The sequence below is a fragment of the Impatiens glandulifera genome, chromosome 2 (assembly GCF_907164915.1).
Source record: "Impatiens glandulifera chromosome 2, dImpGla2.1, whole genome shotgun sequence".
Lineage (NCBI taxonomy): Eukaryota > Viridiplantae > Streptophyta > Magnoliopsida > Ericales > Balsaminaceae > Impatiens > Impatiens glandulifera.
In genome coordinates this window covers 28,987,322-29,006,828 of record NC_061863.1, presented here as the reverse complement: position 1 = coordinate 29,006,828, position 19,507 = coordinate 28,987,322, and the positions used below count along the sequence as shown (strand labels likewise).

Here is a 19,507-nt window from a genome sequence, read left to right as displayed (position 1 = left end):
TGTCACCAAATACCGAACGATTTGTAGAGCTTGTCGGTGCATTTTTCTTATTGATGGAAGGTTTTGTTCCTTTCTGTATTAATACCGAAAGATTTCTAAATCTGTCGGGAAAATCTTTCGGTAAACCTCCCCATTTTTACTAGTGTCTGATCAATTTTGAAGATGGATTATTAACTATTGAGAAGATTTCCGGAAGTGATAATCCTGCTGATATACTAACAAAAGTTGTGACAAACGAGAAAGTGAAGTTGTGCACAACAGATGGAGAGCCGCTACCGATTGAGAGAAGATGAAGTTAGTCTCCAAGTGGGAGATTTTTGAGTTGTGCAGGCTACACTTATAATAAACTCTACATAAGTTAATTAGAGTTTATTGTCTTTGTGTAGGATTTTGGCTTAGGCTTGACTTTAAGTTTTATTATCTGAATGTTTACCCTATAAATATGTTATTATTATGGGTTTTATAGGTAGAGACAAAATTCTAAAGAGATAAAGTGTGAGGAAAAAATTCCTTATTTATTTTTCTTCTTTAAAGTGAAATAATGTGACGACTGAAGTGGACGTAGCTTATTTTGAATGAACCATTATAAATCTCTTATTTTTTTTTGTGTTTTATAGCTTATTTCAAGTAGGTAAGATTTGAGGATTCAAATCCTAGAAACCAATCAACTTTAATTAACTTGTATAAAATTTATTATAAATATAGCTTCACAACTCAACAAATATTACGTGTGATATTTATTGATGTCTTCACAACTTGTATAGTAAATGTTATAATAACAAATTTATGTAAATTTTATTTTATCAGAACACCATTGATTGAATGACAATTATAATTACATATTTATGTTTAATTATTTTTGTTAACTTATTAAAAATAATATTCATTTAATTTATTATTTGAACTTAATTGTAGATTACAATATGTTAGTATTTCATAACGGTTAATTTACCTATTATCCTGTTTAACGTTAGTTTGATATGATTTTTGTTTGGACCTTATATTATTAAATAAAATTGTTGTTTTAATTTTATTATTTGTTAGTATACCTTAATTCAAATGACTCAAATGCAAACTTTTATATTTTAATTTTATAATATTAAAAGTAAAATATGATGCCTGAAGTGAGCGTCGTGTATGAGAAGAGATATCTATCGATATCGAGGTCTAAATTAGGATAAAATACTTAAATTGATGAGGGTATGATATCGGTATCACAATCAAAGTGACATATTACGAGAAGACCGCATGTGTGAAAAATTATTGGTCGAGGTCCCAATTGAATAAAATTCTTGAAATAAGGATAGGAAGTTAATAATTAAAAATAATTAATAATAAGTTGGTTTGTCAGAATATGTTTAAATTGAATATTCCAAGTCTATAACTAATTTTATGGGTTTGTAAAACGTTATATCAATGTGTTAGGATCAGTGTTGTCAATAGAGACGGGGGTTTGGCTATTGTAAATAGTTTACACACTTTAGTTCGATTTAAACTCTATTAGAAATTAAAATCGGTTTCTATTCTTTGCAAATCTTCACAAACTCTTGAACAAGTTCAAGTGCGGAAACCGTTTGTTGGATTTGAAGCTACAGACGGATGAATGTAAATAAATGGCAGAAACTAAAGAAAATAAGGCTTGTTTATCGATGTTTAGAATAAACCCTCACACGTCACCCCTTCTTCCTGAACCGGAAGGATATCCACTAGAAGACTTTGATTTGAACAGAACCCACTAAACAAACCCAGTCAGAAACTACAAGACTTAACAATCGAATGTTTTGAACTTCTAGCTAACAAAATCTGTTAAACAGAACAACCTCTGTTCAATTTACAACACTGAGATTTCACACAGAAATAATAATGAATGAATTACAGAATATTCTCTAGACAATGAATACACAACGCTTTTAGATAGAGATATGACTTGATAGAAGTAAATTGGTAACCGGTGATTGGTCCGTTTTCCTTGAGCTTATATTTGTAGTTGAAGTACACTAACGGTAGAATCTTCTTTGAGGACACGTATCCTATTTTTGTTGGACGATCGTTAATAGTACGAGAGTACAACAGATTCTAAGCATAGGGATCGTGGCCATATCAGACAGGTAGTGCACCAAATATCTTATGATATTGTCTTGTACTGGAGAGATACAACTTGGGAAATATGAGTGATAAATGGGTACATGGAAGTCTTACATTTGTTGTTGGAGATCAGTTGTCAGACTGTTGAAAATGATAACTGTAGATGGGCTGAGAACGTAGTTAGACGCATGCTTCCTTTAGACTGATACTAAAGCAGGGCATTAATCCTTCGTCTTTATATCACGTCTAACGGGGTTAGACTGCGTCTAACTATGCCTCCCTTTAGAATGCGTCTAAAGGAGTTAAACGGCGTCTAACTACGATTCCCTTTAGACCGCGTCTAAAGGAGTTACACCCCGTCTAACTGCGCTTTCCTTTAGACTGCGTCTAAAGTAGTTAGATGACGTCTAACTATGTTTTCTTTTAGACGACATCTAAATGAGTTAGACGGAGTCTAACTAAGCTTTCCTTTAGACCATGTCAAAAGGAGTTAGACCTTGTCTAACTACGCTTTCCTTTAGACCCCGTCTAAAAGTGTTAGACGGTGTCTAACTACGCTTTCCTTTAGACTACGTCCAAAGGAGTTAGACCTCATCTAAATACGATTTACTTTAGACTAAATCTAAAGGAGTTAGACCTCGTCTAACTGCACTTTCCTTTATACTGCGTTAAAAGGATTTACACCTCGTCTAATTGTGTTTTCCTTTAGACCATGTCTAAAAGAGTTAGACCTCGTCTAACTCGCGTACTTTAGACTCCGTTTAAAGTAGCAAGATGTTTATAAGCTCCTGCTTCAGACAAAGTATAAAGTAGAATAGTCTCTTAGATTTGTACCTGCACAAGGGCAGTTTCCCAGTTTAGTCTTATTCGTTTGCAGCATTAAATAAAGTTCTTCATCTTTGCCCGTGCATAACTAAGTTGTAATTAATCCGCACATCATTAAAATAATGTCATCTCATAATTAGAACATCTTGTTAATTAAATAAACTTATTTCCTAAATTTAGTTTAGTTGACTCAACAATTTCCCTTTTTTAATGATGTTAAAACTTAGTTAGAAGATCAGGAAAGTTAGCAAAAATTACAGCCAATTCGATTTCATATATAATTAAAGTTTCCCATTAATAGACAAAAAAAATTCTTCTTATCCTTCTATTCCCTAGACGATAACCTTTTTGCCTGATCTTCCCCCTTCATTGCAGACCGATTCCTTTCCCCCTTTTTGACATCATCGGGAAGAACAATGTCCTAATTCCTTTAGAGACCTAGACTTCTTGACCTTTTCTATTCATACTCTAAGGACATAGTCATAGACTCTTTAATTGTCCAAAACTTAGGAAGACTTAATGCGGATCCCATGTCGAACATTAACTCGGAGAAAAGCGAGCAGCATACCCAATTGGCTTCCTTGGAGAAGAGATCATCTTCACTCAAGTTATCAAAGAAGATTTTTGACTAGTTGATGGTGATTCACTTAGGTATAGCCACCATCATCTCAAAAGTCTTATTGGAATAAACATTAGTGGATACCTTAGCTAGGAAGATTTAGAGATGATGTCGTTGAGAATGGAGAACTCACGTTTTAGAGATGATTTCTTCCGTTGTGTTTCGACAGGAATGGAGGTATCTAAGAAGATTAACTTCATCGCTGATAGGACATCGTCTGGAGAGGTTGGGAACTTTGACAACCCTCCGGTGGAAACTTAAAAAATAGAGCGAAGGTTTCTTTAAAGAAGGAGACGACATCTCCTTTTATTATTTCCTGGATAATTCTATCATCTATTATCCTTGAAAATTCAAAAAACTCGCGAACCTCTTGTTCGTGAATGATGACGGGTATGCCGAGGAACTTTCTCAGGTCAGAAATTTCAAGGGATTCGAATATTTCAATTATTTCTGAAATCATCGAGGAAGAGACAAATTCGAAGTTTACTTGTAGAGTGTTTAGATCAAAAGAGGTGATTTCTTAGATTCAGATATTGAATGAAGAAGAGGACTTATAGTTGCAAACCGCTTAAAATCTCAAGAGATTTCTAAATAGAGAGAAAAGATAGAAAATCTCTTCAGATATGTTAGTTACTCTTTATGATTAAGACTGACAAATAACTATAAAAGTAATATTTAAATGTAAACTGTTATTTCATTTATAAAACGTGTTCCCAATAAAATCATCATTTTAAAAGAGAGGACTTCATTTAAAGTCATCATAATTTAACAAGCGTATAGAAATAAACCGTCAAATATATTAGTCATATTTTTAATATTGAAAGACACGTGTCTTCAAGTTATGTAAAATATGACTGCTCAATTTATGGGTGGGATAAGTACATGGACAGATCATGGTAAATTGGACAGTTATCCCACTCGTTCGAAGATGAGGCGTCTAATTATACACGTACTTAGACGTCTATGTCATCTGCATGCCTTGCGTCTAAGATGGATAAACGTCTTGTTCGGACGGCGTCTAACCACGCACGTCTATAGACGTCTAACATGCGTTTATTCGGACGACATCTAACCACGCACGTTTACAGAAGTCTAACATGTGTCTGTTCGGATGACGTCTAACCGCGCTAAAACAACAAGTTTCTTATTCAACAATACGTCTAAGTAAATGATTTCTTTATACGATTAATCCAATCGGTCCGATTAAGACCTCTGTCTACACACGTCTGTCCAATCACTTTAATCAACAAATTTCCCTCTCAATTTGTGCATATATACTCAACGAACAATTAATTGAGATCTACAAGACCCAAAATATTTATAAAGTAAGAAAACTTAGTCTCGGGGAGTGGCTTCGTCAACACGTTTACCACTTGCTGATTCGTTAGGACATATTCTAGACGAATATGTTTCTAATTGACATGCTCCCGAATGAAATAGTGTCGGATTTCAATGTGCTTCGTCCGAGAGTAAACATAGGGTTATATGTGATAGCTATGACACTAGTGTTGTCGCAGAAGATTAGTGACTCGTCCACCACAATGTCGTAGTCCCTCAACTGTTGTTAAACCCACAAGAGCTGCAACAAGATACTCATCCTATGTTGTAGCTTAAGCCAATAAGTTTTGTTAAAGGTGGTATGACTGACAGTGAATCTGATCCCATTCGTGAAGAAATAGCTGTTAAGAATGAAATTATTTATGTTCCGCCGACTGTTAGCTGACTGAAGAATAAATTAGAAGCAACTAGCAAGTCTGGCAATCTAAAATCTGACTCAAAGTCAAGGAGTTTTAAAAGAAAGACTTCTTCAAAAGCTAAAGGATCAGTAGCTAGTAGAAAGTCGCCTGCTAAGTCAAAATCATATGCATTAATTACAATGCAACATTGGAAATCCATTAGAATATGTCAAATATGGATTCCTAAGGGACTAATTGATCGAAAACCCAATTGAATATGGGTACCAAGTTTGTAAATAGTTTGTTATGTAGGGGATGCAGGAGGATTGCAGGAAGTAAACATGGAGAATACTCTCTTGAGTATATAGTTAAGAAGATCAACAATGGTTGCTGCCATCTCTGAAGAATAAATGTTTTTCTATGCTTTTGTATTAAAATATTTTTGGTCCGAAGGATCTCAAAACATCTTGTTATTCATTTTTGTAATTGTACAAAATTAGAAGAAAAAAATTACTTTGAAAGTAAAGATACTCTCAAGACGTATGACCTTAATCGGTCTATTAGACAAGGGTGTCTAAAGGAAAAGGTCTGTACTTAGACGTATTTTTGCTCACGATCTATACATCTAAGCCTATATGTCGTGGTTTAAAACCAACGCGGTTAGACGTACATGTCTAATAGACGTTAGACGTTTTTACGTCATGAGCAAGAGGATGCTCACGTCTAACCAAACACACGTCTAACACGTGGTGTTTATGCGTAATTAGACGTACACGTCTAATAGACATTAGACGTATTCTTTACAATACGTAATGAGACGTATGCGTCTAATGGACCCACACGTCTAATAGAAGTTTAGTTTTATAGATTTGTGCAGTAAGAAAAACATCTAACTACGTGCCTTTTAGACTGATCAAGGACAGCTGTCTACGTGAGGAGATATCTGATTTTCCCGTTCAAACATTAAAATAGTCATCTCGTAATAACATGAAGACACGTGTGTATCAAGTTAAAAGAGAATGACTGATATACCCTCATTTTAATGATGACTCTTTGGAAAGGACGTCTAATTTTAAATGATGGGGCATACCCCTAAGAAAAACGACGGTTATCATATATGACTTTTGATAGTCTATATAAGGACATTCTTGCATGAGATTGAAAGATTTTTATCACTTAAGATTTCTAAGAACCCTAGATTTCTTTGCTTCTCTCTCTCAAAAATCTCTGTTAATCTTGTGTTTGTTCATATTCTACTGAAAATAGTGAACAGGAGAATCATGTTGGGTCACTATACTCTGCAGGTTCATTTCCCATTGGTCTACTCTTTCGATCAGTAGGAAGTGGTCGATATGTTTAGAACCCTCGAGTATTCCGGTCTCGAAAAATATGTTGGCGGTCCTTTCATCTTTTATGAGAAGGAAGTTCGGGAGTTCTTCCGAACTACAACAATGGTGGACGATTCCATCGTATAAACTGTTAACGGTACGGAGATCTCTTTCGACGAAGCCTCTTATGTTGAGTTTTTCGAACTTCCGTCGGAGGGTCACACTTTCAATATGAATCTGTCACCGGAAGTAATGGAAGAGATGAAGAAGGTTCTATCTGCCGATGGCTCGGCGATTCATCTGAATGGAAGAGAACAAAGAAAGTATAACATTCGCTGCACAACTAAGCCGTTTATTGGGGCATTTGGGGGTTCCGATGGGTGAATCCGAACCGATCAACTCGACTAGGGTGTATACTGTTTTCAGTCACCAACACCCTAATCAGAATGAAGAACCTTTAAGAATCGCCATCTGGTGCTTTTAGTCAACAGACAGGTGGAAAATCGATTACCCGATCTAAATAACCAGTCGCTTCCATCCTGTAACTGGGAGCAAAAAGATCCAAAACAGTCAACGAATTAGAGGCTAGTTCTACTAGCCTAAGGAGCTCTTCAAAGAAGGATTCTGAAACAGTTGATTCTAGAATCAGGCAAGGTCTAGTTGAACTTGCCACCATTCCCATGTCTCTCCTGTCTCCAGCTACCAGTCAGTTGAGGAGATCTTCAAGGTCATCTGTCTCAAAAGGTGACAAGTCAATGGCGCCCTATGCGTCTAAATCGATGAAGGTGTCATCAAAGGTAACCTCCAAATGAAATAGAGGTTGTGATATCCCATGTTGTCAGAACAGAGGAGGCTTGAGAAAAGGAGGCTGAAGTCAGTCATCTAGAGAGTATCCGATCTGAGGGAGAATCTTCAAATGACAAAGATGCCGAAGAAGAAACTCCATGAAAATATTCTCAATCCTCTTCACAGCAAGGGTAATCTGTATGAAAGATTTCAGAGAGAAGAAAGGGAGCTGGAAGAAGAAGAGCGAAATAAAACTGCAAATAAGCTTGAGAAGGATGAATCGGAGCAATCCCTGCAGATTCACACCGAAGTTAACCCTATTCAGAGCATGGAAATAGATTCACAAGATAATTCATCCAATGAATGATCTTCTGCTGATGGTACCAAGCTTTTAAAGTCGATGACTTATCTACTTACCTCTCTTCAGACGAAGGTGATAACTATAGGATCAAATATGGTAAAGATTTTGAAGACTCAGAAAGTGGACAGAAAAGAATTTGTTGAATGTGTCAAAATCCTTAAAGAGTTGGATAATATACTGAAGAAGAATATGTATGAGACTCATGTCTCAAATTCAAATTTCTCCAAATTTGAAAAGCAAATCAACAGTCGACAATCTGAAATGATGAGTCTTGAAAGACAAATCACTCTTGATAATCATCGTGAGATCATGGAATCAATGGAATTATTCAAGAATCAGATGATTGAAATTCAAGGCAGCCTGAGAAGATCTGATGGTGAAAGTTTGGAGTATGCCGACTCCATTGCAAGGAAATTTCAAGAGAAAGAAAATGCAAAAGCTGGTGCTGAAAAAGAACAGACTCGTATCACTCAAGGTGAGCCCAGTATAAGAGGAGACGGTGTATCAACCGGCACCAAATCTAAGCGAGCACCAACCAACGATGAAAATCCAAGGCCAACCAAAAGAGACGGAGGTAGAAGTGGTAGTGATCACGGAGGCCGAAGCAATAGTGGTGGCCGTGGTGGGCAATCTGGTAGTGATCGCGGAGGTCGTACTAGTGGTGGTGATCGTGGTGGGAGATCTAGTGGAAGCGGTCGGGGTGTACGTGCTTTTCCTCCATTTCGCAATCTACTAACCGGTCAAGAGATGACGAATGAAGGGATGAGCTACGAAGGAACTCGTTTCCCTATCGATCCTCTAGTGAAAAGGGAAGAACAATAATCTCCTTTTTCCTACTTTGTTAAGTTTTAAGCTATGAAAATAAGTTACTCAAAAACGCACTTAGAGAGAGAAATTTTCTCTGGAGATTTTTTTTCTCACATCGGGCACGACCGGCACATCAACGCCGCCGGAGCTTTTGACGTCGGAATGATCTCAAATTTCTCCAGCAGGTGCGTCTCTTTCCCCCCTACAATCTGACCGAATGAATTTCAATTTGAACGGAGGAATCGGGAGAAATCACAATTATAGTTTCTAGATCGGATATTTAGGTCGTTTTCGGCACGATCGGCACAATCGGCACGATCGGCACATTCGGCACGATCGGCACGATCGACACGAACAACACAAACGACACGGATTCTCGTCGCGACTGCGCTTCTACATCGGAAGTTGGCTGCCATCCTCCAGCACCTTCGATCGGTTGTCGTGCGCCCTCTGGAACGTGTTCTGTTGTGCAAGGAACGGTCGCGGTCATCTTCTTTTACCGTTGATCGGAGCATTTCGTCAAACCCCCTTCTGCAGAGACTTGACGTCGAATCGGCGTCGGTCGCCCTCCTCTTCTCACTTTTCGTTTACAGGTTAGTTCAGACCTCGGTCGGGACATCAAACCACACCGCGAGGCGCGGGTAGGTCTCCATTGAACTTCTTTACCGACGTTTGAATCAAGTGTTCGGTCTGGAGGAAGCTTTCGTAGCTACAGACCGTTCCAAAATTGCTTAAACCCTTTCTTTTTTGAGCAATTATTTTCAAGCCCCTGTTCTGGTGCGATTGGTTTCCAATCTTGCTGTTTGCGCCCATCCTTTGCTGCAGAATTCCAACCTCTGTGGCTCCTTTGAAGATTAAGCAGTTTGCGCTTGATCTTTCCAATGAATGGTACGCGCCCGTCCAGTGTAGATACTCGGGCAAGGGGCGTCCTTCAAGTCCGCCCTGATGATCCTAAGAAAGTGCTGAAGGGGCCGTCGACAAGCAGCAATGCTAGGTCTGATAGACGAACTCGCAGGTCTCTTGACAATCCCAGGAAGCAGAAGCTAGAAATCATGGATGAAGTCCAAAACAACGGAGAAGATGCGCCTATTGATTCTATGCCAAATACATCATCGGGTATGAGTTCTTTTCCACATGCTGATGAATTACATGAGAATAGTTCTATTGGGGATTCATACTGTAACAATATGCATGTTCATAATAGAAATGATATTATTGAATTGATAGGAAAAGACAATACTACATATAGAAATGATAGGACTTTAATTTCAGAAAATTCTGTTGTTACTGGATTTGCTGCACAGAATGGACCGTTAAAGTCTCTAGTTGGTACCCTAGACCTGACCAGTCATTTTGTTGGGAAATTGGATTTGAAATCTCGTCTTGTTAAAATTGATGATAATCGGGTCGCTTGTGCTGAAAATTCGGTCCCAATGTTGGAGACAATCTGTAAAAAAGGCTCTAAGGTAATGCAGGAAAATGACATAAATTGTATAGGTTTATTGGGTCCTATTGAAAGCTCAAAATTGAGGTCTGTTTCTGAATCGGGTGAAAACATTATGCTGAGATTTATGTCTGTTTTAAATAATCCTACTGAAGTTGGTACTGGTGTTCCTATTGAGGTAAGTATGACAGAGCTGAATAAGACTGTTGATCGAGAATTAATAGGTTCAAAGAATATTACAAGGTCGGGGTCAGTTTCAGAAGGAGGAAAACATGACAGTTTGGGTAATTCAGGTGCAGAGAAAGATCAGAAAACAAATTTTACCGGTCCTACTAGAGAGGATGCTAAACTGGGCAAAATAGATCATTTTGAAATTGTCTCTATAGGGTTGGAGATATCAGCTGCTCAGAGTCTATTAGGTCCAAAGAAGGATATAATTTTAGAGTCTTGTTCTGCAATGAGAAATCTTGCAAATCTAAAAGTCTCGGGTTCCATTAATGAGCAGAATGCTAAGTCTACCTGTCCTGCTAAGGATTAAATAGAAAGTCAGATATTCAGACTAGGTACTAGGCTTGAAAAAGGTTGGACAGAAGACACTAAATGCGCCCAAGATTCTGAAACTGAGGCTAAAATTGCAGGATCTTCTAAACAGCCTGCACATCTAACTGAAACTATTAAAGGACATGGTCTAACAGAATCTGGAAACACTGAAGAAATTGGATCTGAGTTAGAGCTATTCATGGAAATAAATTCAGCTAAAGTAGAAAAGCCTAATAATACAGATCTAAAGAATGATGAACTGAACTTGATTGGTATAGCCAATGGTGAAAGCTTGGCTGGAAATTATATTGATTCATTGATTGATGACATCATGAATGACAATCTGGGTCTGGGTATGGATCACATGGAAGATACAAATAAGTTGGGTCAGAATATAAGTCAGGGTATAAGAGGTGAAGAATGTATGAAACTGGAAGAATTAGCCAACGGTTTTCGCTTGCCCAGGTCTGATGAGGGGTTAGCCAACGGTTTTCGCTTGGCCGGGTCTAATATGGGGTTAGCCAACGGTTTTCGCTTGGCTGGGTCTGGAAAAGATTATTTGGTTGCAAAAAAGTTGGGTCTAACAAGGGTGGATAACATGAATATTCAAGTCATTGATCCTAAACACGTCGGTCCTGGACACACTAAAACTACTCATGGCATTGGTCATATCTCTTCAAATGCCGGTCCTAGCTCTTCAAATGCCGGTCCTAGATCTTCAAACGCCGATCATAGCTCTTCAAATGCTGGTCCTAGCTCTTCTAATGCCAGTCCTAGCTCTTCTAATTCCAGTCCTAGCTCTTCTAATGCCGGTCCTATCTCTTTAAATGCCGATCCTGACATCATATATCCACCTTCTACCGGTCCTAATCGCCAAGATAATATATCTACTAACAAAGCTATGAGCCACCGGTCGAATCAAAAGAACCAAAGCATATATGTTGATTTGGAATCAGACGATAGCACTAACTATGATGAAACAATAATATGCGACCTCGAATATCATAAGTCCATGAAGAAGATATCGGCAACAAAGATCAAACCAAAAGCAAAGAGGCATAATTCTTCCAAAACAAGTGCTGAAATTGAAAAGATCGATCAAGAAACCGGATCGAATAATTCTAAAACAGCTAAGAAGGGTAAGAATGGATCGAAAATCAAAGAAAGGAAAAACATGAAGGCAAACAACTCAAGTTCTAAGAAGAATGTTGAAGTAAATCCCAAGGAAACTGTGACACCCGAGGCTAACCCTGAGATATTGAACCTGGGTGCGTTTTCTCCACTCGTTAATCTGGATCCTGAAATGCCAATTCATAGAATTCAAAAGAGGAAAACTGATACACAAGAGAAGAGCACTAAAGGGGATATTCTAAAGAAGATCGAAACAATTGAAGGCAACGGTTTTGTGGGAAATATAAAGGTTAGATGGGCCGAAAAGAATAAACAAGTCAGGAAAGATAGCATCCCTGAAACAGTCCTCTCCTCAACTCCTCCTAGTGCTGCAATTCCTGGCAAAGAAAACACTCAGGCTGATAATAAGGATCCTACTGCTGGTCCAACGTGGTCAATGAGGAAAAACGAAATGGCAAATTTGGCAGGACTGAGAAACCAGATGAAGAAGCTATTTTTCAAAATTAATAAACAAGAGATTACGATGCCCCAAGAAAGAAATGATCAGTAGAATGCTCAGTTCAACAGTCACTATCTAAAGAATTGGAATCTCTTCAACAAAGACCAATATGATGAAGTGATCAAGTGGACGGTTGACGCCATGAAGGAAATTTCGAAATGTAATAAAACAAAGGTGTACACAATCATGAGCAACCCAAACAAAACCTGGCAAGAAGGAAATGTGTGGAATGGAAATGCCATGAGCGATCCAGAAAAGGGAAAATTCCAGATAGATACCTTATTCCCAAAGGTAATTACACTTGATCATCTGCACCGGTTTGAGCTCCCACCGGAAATTGAAGAAAAATGTGTCAAGGAATTGGAGTTGGTCATTTTATGGGCAACATGAAGGCACCATTTGCTGAGGTTAAAAGAACGTTGATGGGTCAGTGGGAATCCTCTAGTCTAAAGATGATCACAATCAATGATCACGGATTCTACTTTCTATCCTTCAGGAATGGAAGCGAAATAAAGTCAATCATAGAGAGCGGATATACTTTTATCAGGGGAAAAAGATTCAATTTGTACAAGTGGAGCGAGGAACTTAATACTAATCATAGAACGCCTGAACTTGAACAAATCTGGGTGAATCTCAAGAATGTTTCACCACACATGTGCAACCCTAATATTTTGATGATGAAATAATTTATAAGTTTCAATACAGGTGTATTGAGACAGCATGTTATTAGACTTGGATCTAATGAGGGTCATTAGACCGATTTTGATCTCCATTCGCATAAAATTAGACGCACAGTCTAACTCAACGGAGTTAGACGGGCAGTCTAATAGTCTAAAGGAATTAGACGTGTAAGTCTAATAGACATGTAAAGAATTAGACGGGTAGTCTAATGAATACACGGAATTAGACGTGAGTCTAATAGAATTAGACGTACAGTCTAACTCATCGGAGTTAGACGTGTAAGTCTAATAGACGTGTAAAGAATTAGACGGGTAGTCTAATGAATACACGGAATTGAACGTGAGTCTAATAGAATTAGACGTACAGTCTAACTCATCGGAGTTAGACGTGTAAGTCTAATAGACGTAAAGAAATTAGACGGATGGTCTAATGAATACGCGGAATTAGATGTGAGTCTAATAGAATAAGACGTACTAGTCTAACTCATCGGAGTTAGACGTGTAGGTCTAATGGTTATTATAATTAGACGGGTTGTCTAATTAATTGAAAGTTAGACGTGGGTCTAACTCCTTCAGACAAGTCTGAGGTAGAACCGGAATTAGACGCGGCAGTCTAACTCAGTGGAGTTAGACGGGTTGTCTAATTAATTGAAAGTTAGACGTGGGTCTAACTCCTTCAGACAAGTCTGAGGTAGAACCGGAATTAGACGCGGCAGTCTAACTCAGTGGAGTTAGACGTGCCGGTCTAATGGTTATTATAATTAGACGGGTTGTCTAATTAATTGAAAGTTAGACGTGGGTCTAACTCCTTCAGACAAGTCTGAGGTAGAACCGGAATTAGACGCGGCAGTCTAACTCAGTGGAGTTAGACGTGCCGGTCTAATGGTTATTATAATTAGACGGGTTGTCTAATTAATTGAAAGTTAGACGTGAGTCTAACTCCTTCAGACAAGTCTGAGGTAGAACCGGAATTAGACGTGTAGTCTAACTCAGTGGAGTTAGATGTACCCGTCTAATTGTTATGTAAATTAGACGCGAGTCTAATTATATTAGACCAGGCGGTCTAATAGACGTTTTTCATTAGAAGGAGTTGACTTATTTCATTAGACTGATTTTCCCAAATCCGTCTTACAAAAATACGTCTAATGCTCTGTTCAAGCAGTACGCTTGAATCTAGCATTTCTCCTACCCACGTGCTATAGTTGTACCCTACTTCTGCTCCACTTTCCTGTGAAGATTAGTACAACAGTTATATGCATCCAATCAAGGAATGCCACGTAAGAAAATAATCCACACATTACCCGTTTTGTAGGTACATCCCTGATGGAATATTCGGCGCACTACCAGTTCGGTACGGCCATGATCCTTATGCTCAGAACCTGCTGTGTACAATGGAGGCTTTCCAATAGAAGGGAACCACGTATCATTCTTGAAGATTCGACCGTTAGCTCCTGCTCAGTATTTAATCGATCCTTAGAGCAACGGACGAAGCACCGGATTTTGCCTTAACCAATCTTACGAACAAGCATTCTGATTTTTCAGAGAGAGACTACTCAATCACTTTGCTTACTGAAGTTATTTTGTGAAGCTTCTTTCTGATTGTACTGTGTGTGAATCGAGAGAGAGAGAGCTAGAATCTAAACACCATTAGCTGAGTGATATTCTTCATCTTCTTGTAATTGAACAGAAAGTGTTCTGTTCAATAGTGAGCTAAGTGTGTGTGTAAACTGTATTTGATTCTTATCATATAGTGAATCCTTCCGGTGGTTGGAAGAAGGGGTGACGTAGGAGAGTTTCTCCGAACATCCATAAACAAACTGTTGTGTTCTTCATTTTCTGTCATCTTTTCATATTTCATCTTGTGCTTCAAACCCAAGTAAACAATTCCGCCTTGAATCTGTTTCAAGTATTTACACAAGTTTGCGTAGAATAGAAAGAGATATTAATCCCTAACTGGATTTCTATCAAACCGTTTTTCATAAGCCTTCATCATTACCCAGACCCCCGTCTCTATTGATAAACCCGATCCTATCAATTGGTATCAGAGCCCTGTTTCTATTCTCAAACCTTTCCTGAAATATGTCTAACATACCCAAAGATGCCAGTGCTACAGTCATTCCAACTTTCTCTCGCGAAAACTATATTGTTTGGAAGAAAAGGGTTCGTACTCATCTCTCTTCTCTTCATGATGACATGTGGAGTGTTGTCACAAAAGGTCCTATCAAGATTGATAAGGAGAAGGCCGACTGGACTGCTGATGAAAAGAGGCAGAACAACCTCAACAACATGGCTCTTGATGTTCTGTACAGATCTCTCGATGACAGTATGTTCAACTACATCATCGAATGTGACACTGCCAAAGAGGTCTGGGACAAACTCACTCAACTGTGGGAGGGCAACGAGCAAACCAAGGAAAACAAGATCATGGTTGCCACTCAACAGTTCGACAACTTCAAAATGCGTCCTGGTGAAACAATGAACGATTTCGACACCAGATTCAGCAAGATCGTCTCCTCTCTGTCCATCATAGGCAAGACCTATAGAAACCGGGAGCTTTCTTACAAGGTCATGTGTGCTCTTCCAAGGGAATGGGACATAAAGACTATGGCGATGAGAGAATCCAAGGATATGAACAAGATCTCTCTCTTTGATCTCTTTGCTGACCTCAAGGCCTATGAGTTCGAGCTGAACTGTAGGATGGAAGAAGATCAACCCTCGTCCGTTATTATTTCCAAGGCGTGGTGACTGCTGAAGAGCCACCAACTGCTCCGGACGTGAAGATGGCAGCTCAGCAGCTGAGCAGCGATGCTATGTCTCTCTTTGTGAAGAAGTTTGACGACTTCATGAAGAAGAGCAACTCTAACTCAAACTCTTCAAATTCTAATAATAATAGAAAATTTAAAGCTAATATTACTTGTTTTAACTGTGGTATTAAAGGTCATTATGCATCGGAATGCCGGAAGCCAAAGCGTGAAGATGCCAAGGAATATGGAAAAGAGATGAAGGCTCTTATGGCCGGTGACAGAAAGAGCAGAGGAAGCATTTGTTGCTCGTACTTCTCATCCAGTGAAAGCGATGAAGAAGACGTGGCTTGCTTCATGGCCAGAGAATATGAGGAAGGAACTCAGGAAACCGAGGTATTTGATTTCTCCTCCGAAAAGTTTTCAAGAGAACAACTGGTAGTTGCACTAGATGAAATGGTCATCGAGTACAGAAAGCTAGCAGAATCCCTAAATGAAACTAAATCTTCATCAGATTTAAATGAACCAAATCGGTCCAAAGAGGAAGAGTCACATGTTTTTGAAAAGAAAATTGAAGAGATCTCATCTGAAAATGAGATGCTCAAGGAACAGATTCAAACATTTTCATCTGAAAACAAAAGGCTTAACTATGTTATCTGTTCATGGACAAGGTCTGGTGATGCTGTCAGATATCAGATCAGCATGTTGAAACCTGCTGGATCTAGATCCAGATTGGGATTTGATAGCAATGATTCTAACCTGTCCTGCAAAAAGTCAAAGCCAAATGACAAACTTAAGCCAATAAGTTTTGTCAAAGGAAGTATGACTGACATTGAATCTGATCATATTCATGAAGAAGTTGCTTTTAAAAATGAAATAGTTTATGTTCCACCAACTGTTAGCTGGCTTAAGAATAAGCTTGAAAAGGCTAATAAGTATGGTAAATTAAAACCTAACTCTAAGTCAAGGAGTTTTAAAAGAAAACCTTCTTCAAAACTCAACGGATCAGTGGCTAGCAGGAAGTCATCTACTAAGTCAAAATCATATGCATTAATCACAACACAAAATGGGAAATCCATCAGAATAACTCAAATATGGATTCCTAAGGGACTAATTGATCGAGGACCCAATTGAGTACGGGTACCAAGATTTGTAAATAGTTTATTTTGTAGGTGATGCACGAGGATAGCAGGAAGGAAGCTAGAAGAGTACTCATCTGAGTACACAGCTTGGAAGATCAACAATGGCACTTGCCATTCTGGAAGATTAATTGTTTTTTATTTGTCAAAATTATTTTTGGTCTTTGGACCACAAAAATTGTTTATAAAACTCTTTTGTCCATATTCATTTTTTTTAGAAGGAAAATTTCTTTGGAATTAAAGATATTCTATAGACGAATATCCTTAATTGGTCTAATTAGACAAGGGTGTCTAAAAGAAAAAATATGTACTTAGACGTATTTTTTATTCACAATCCATACATCTAAGTCTATATGTTGAGATTTTATATCCATGCAATTAGACGGACACGTCTAATAGACGTTAGACGTTTTTACGTCTTGAGCAAAAGGATGCTCACGTCTAATAAACACACGTCTAACACGTGGTGTTTATGCAGAATTAGACGTACACGTCTAATAAACATTAGACGGATTGTTATAAACACGGAATTAGACGTATGCGTCTAATACACTCATCCATCTAATAGACGTTGTGTTATTTATGAAGTAAGAAAAACGTCTAACTACGTGCCGATTAGACTGATCAGGGACAACTGTCACACGCTAAGAGCTATCTACTTTTCCCGCTCAAAATATCGAACAGTCATCTCTTAATAACATGAAGACACGTGTCTATCAAGTTTAAAGAAAATGACTAATATACCCTCATTTTTTAATGATTACTTCATGGAAAAAGGATGTCTAACATTTATTAATGGGCCATACCCCTAGAATAGACAGTTTTTCAGTATTTCCATCTTTCATCTATATAAGGATATTCCTGCATGATTTTGAAAACTTTCAATCTCTTGAAATTCCTAAGAACCCTAGTTTTGTTGCATTTCTCTCACTAAAACTCTCTGAAATATCATATCGATTCATATTCTCTCAAAATGGTGAAGAAAATCACGCTCGGCCACAGTACTTTGTAGGTAGACTTTCCATCGGTGTACTCCTTTGATCAGCCGGAGGTGGTGAAGATGTTCCAAACCCTAGAATATTCAGGGTTGAGGAAGTATCTGGGCGGACCGTTTATCTTCTATGAAGATGAAGTTCGCGAGTTCTTCAAAACGGCGGTTATGGTGGATGATTCCATTGTAGCAACCGTTAATGGAAAGGAGATTTCTTTTGACGAAACGGTGTATGCGGAGTTCTTTGAACTTCCAACGGAGGGTCATCTATTCGACTTAGTGCTCTCTTCTGAAGTCATGGAGGAAATGAAGACTTCCTTCTCTGCTGATGGTTCTAAAATCCATGTCAATGGATATAAGAAGGTATTCAAACCCCACTTTATTCTTCTAAATGACGTGGTGGCGAAGGCGCTGCAAGGGAAGTTCGGCTCGTTCAACCTCTACAGTCAAGACCAATTTGACTATATGTGCGCCATTTCCAAAGGAATCCAAGTGAACTGGGGTCATACCCTGTTCCAGAATCTGTGTTACTCCATCTGCCAGAGTAACAAGGAGAGTATCCCCTATGTGGCTCAATTGAGCCACCTGTTGAAGTTTCTGGGGGTTCTTGTCGGCGAACCGGCGCAGATTAACTCTGCAAGAGTTTTTACTGCATCTACGGTGGCCAGCACTCTGATTAGAGTGAAAAACAACCTAGTGTCTGCTTCTGGGGCCTCTAGTTTCCAGACTGGTGGAAGGCCTTGCACCCGATCAAAGCCCTCTACTTCTGTTGTGTCAACAGGGGCAAAGAGAACCAGAACCGTGAATGAATCGGAGGCCAGTTCCTCCAGCATGAAGACTCCAAGTCAGAAGGACATGGAATCCGTCGATTCAAGGGTAAAGCAAGGTCCAGGCATACTTGCTGCAACCCCGATGACATCTCTTTCTACTCCCTCAACCTTCTTGAGGAAACCTTCGAGGTCTTGTGCCTCAAAGGAAAAGAAGACAAAGGCACCCCGCACGTCTAAATCTGCTAAGGTAACGTCTTCTAAGTCTTTGGCTGCTGTGCCAAAATTTGTTGTTCCCGAAGTGGAACAAGCCGAATCTGTTTTCTCTCCCTTGAGAGAATCTGCTGAAGGGCCTGCTGTTGAGTCAGCCGGTCCAATTATTGAATCTATTAACAGGGCGGAATCCCCTGTTACTCAATCTGATCAGGTAGCCGCCGGTGCTACAGAGTCATCTATACCAGAACAAGGTGATGTTCCTACCCCTGTTGCTGGTGAACCCATAATTCCTGCTCCCAAGGATTCCTTGGTAGTCGGAAAAATTGTTTGTAGAGAGCTTCCTGCTGAGCTATGTGTGAAATCCCAATCCGCTTTCGAACTGTTGCGGGCCAGGAAAGGGGCAAAAGGAATCGTTATTGGTGAACCAAGACCTGTTTCAAAACCTGTAGAGGTTGTTGGAAAAGGAAAGTCTACTGCTCTTCAAGCTCCTAAGAAGGTGTCTGAAGCAAGAGGAATCGTTGATCTCATTTTGGATCAAGTAAAGGTTCTTTCATCTGAGAAATTAGAAATCTATGATTCCTGGCGTACTGAGAGGCTGTCCTCTAGATACAATGACTCTCTGTCCAATGCTGCCATAACGAAAGAATGGAAGAAGAGAGTGGCAAATGAGAAGAAGGTCCTGAAGTGGGCAAGAACTTCAGAGGTGGGTGAAGCATTGAACAAAAGAGAACTGGTGGAAGCTTGCATTCTTGGGAAAACCCTATTTCTAATCTATGAAGCCAGGAAAGCAAACTTCAACCCTGACGCAAGAGGAGCTGTTGTTGAAGCCAAACTGCTGAAGAAGTTGAATGATATCATGGAAGGCTATGTCT

The 19,507-nt window shown here is 38.9% G+C and overlaps 1 protein-coding gene across 1 annotated transcript; it reads left to right on the top strand.

Moving 5' to 3' along the window:
* The first annotated feature begins 7,773 nt into the window (after nucleotides 1-7,773).
* On the top strand, nucleotides 7,774-8,502 carry LOC124924553 (keratin, type I cytoskeletal 10-like). The gene has a single exon (XM_047464572.1). The coding sequence runs from the start codon at nucleotides 7,774-7,776 to the stop codon at nucleotides 8,500-8,502; it is 729 nt and encodes a 242-aa protein (XP_047320528.1).
* Nucleotides 8,503-19,507: the final 11,005 nt, after the last annotated feature.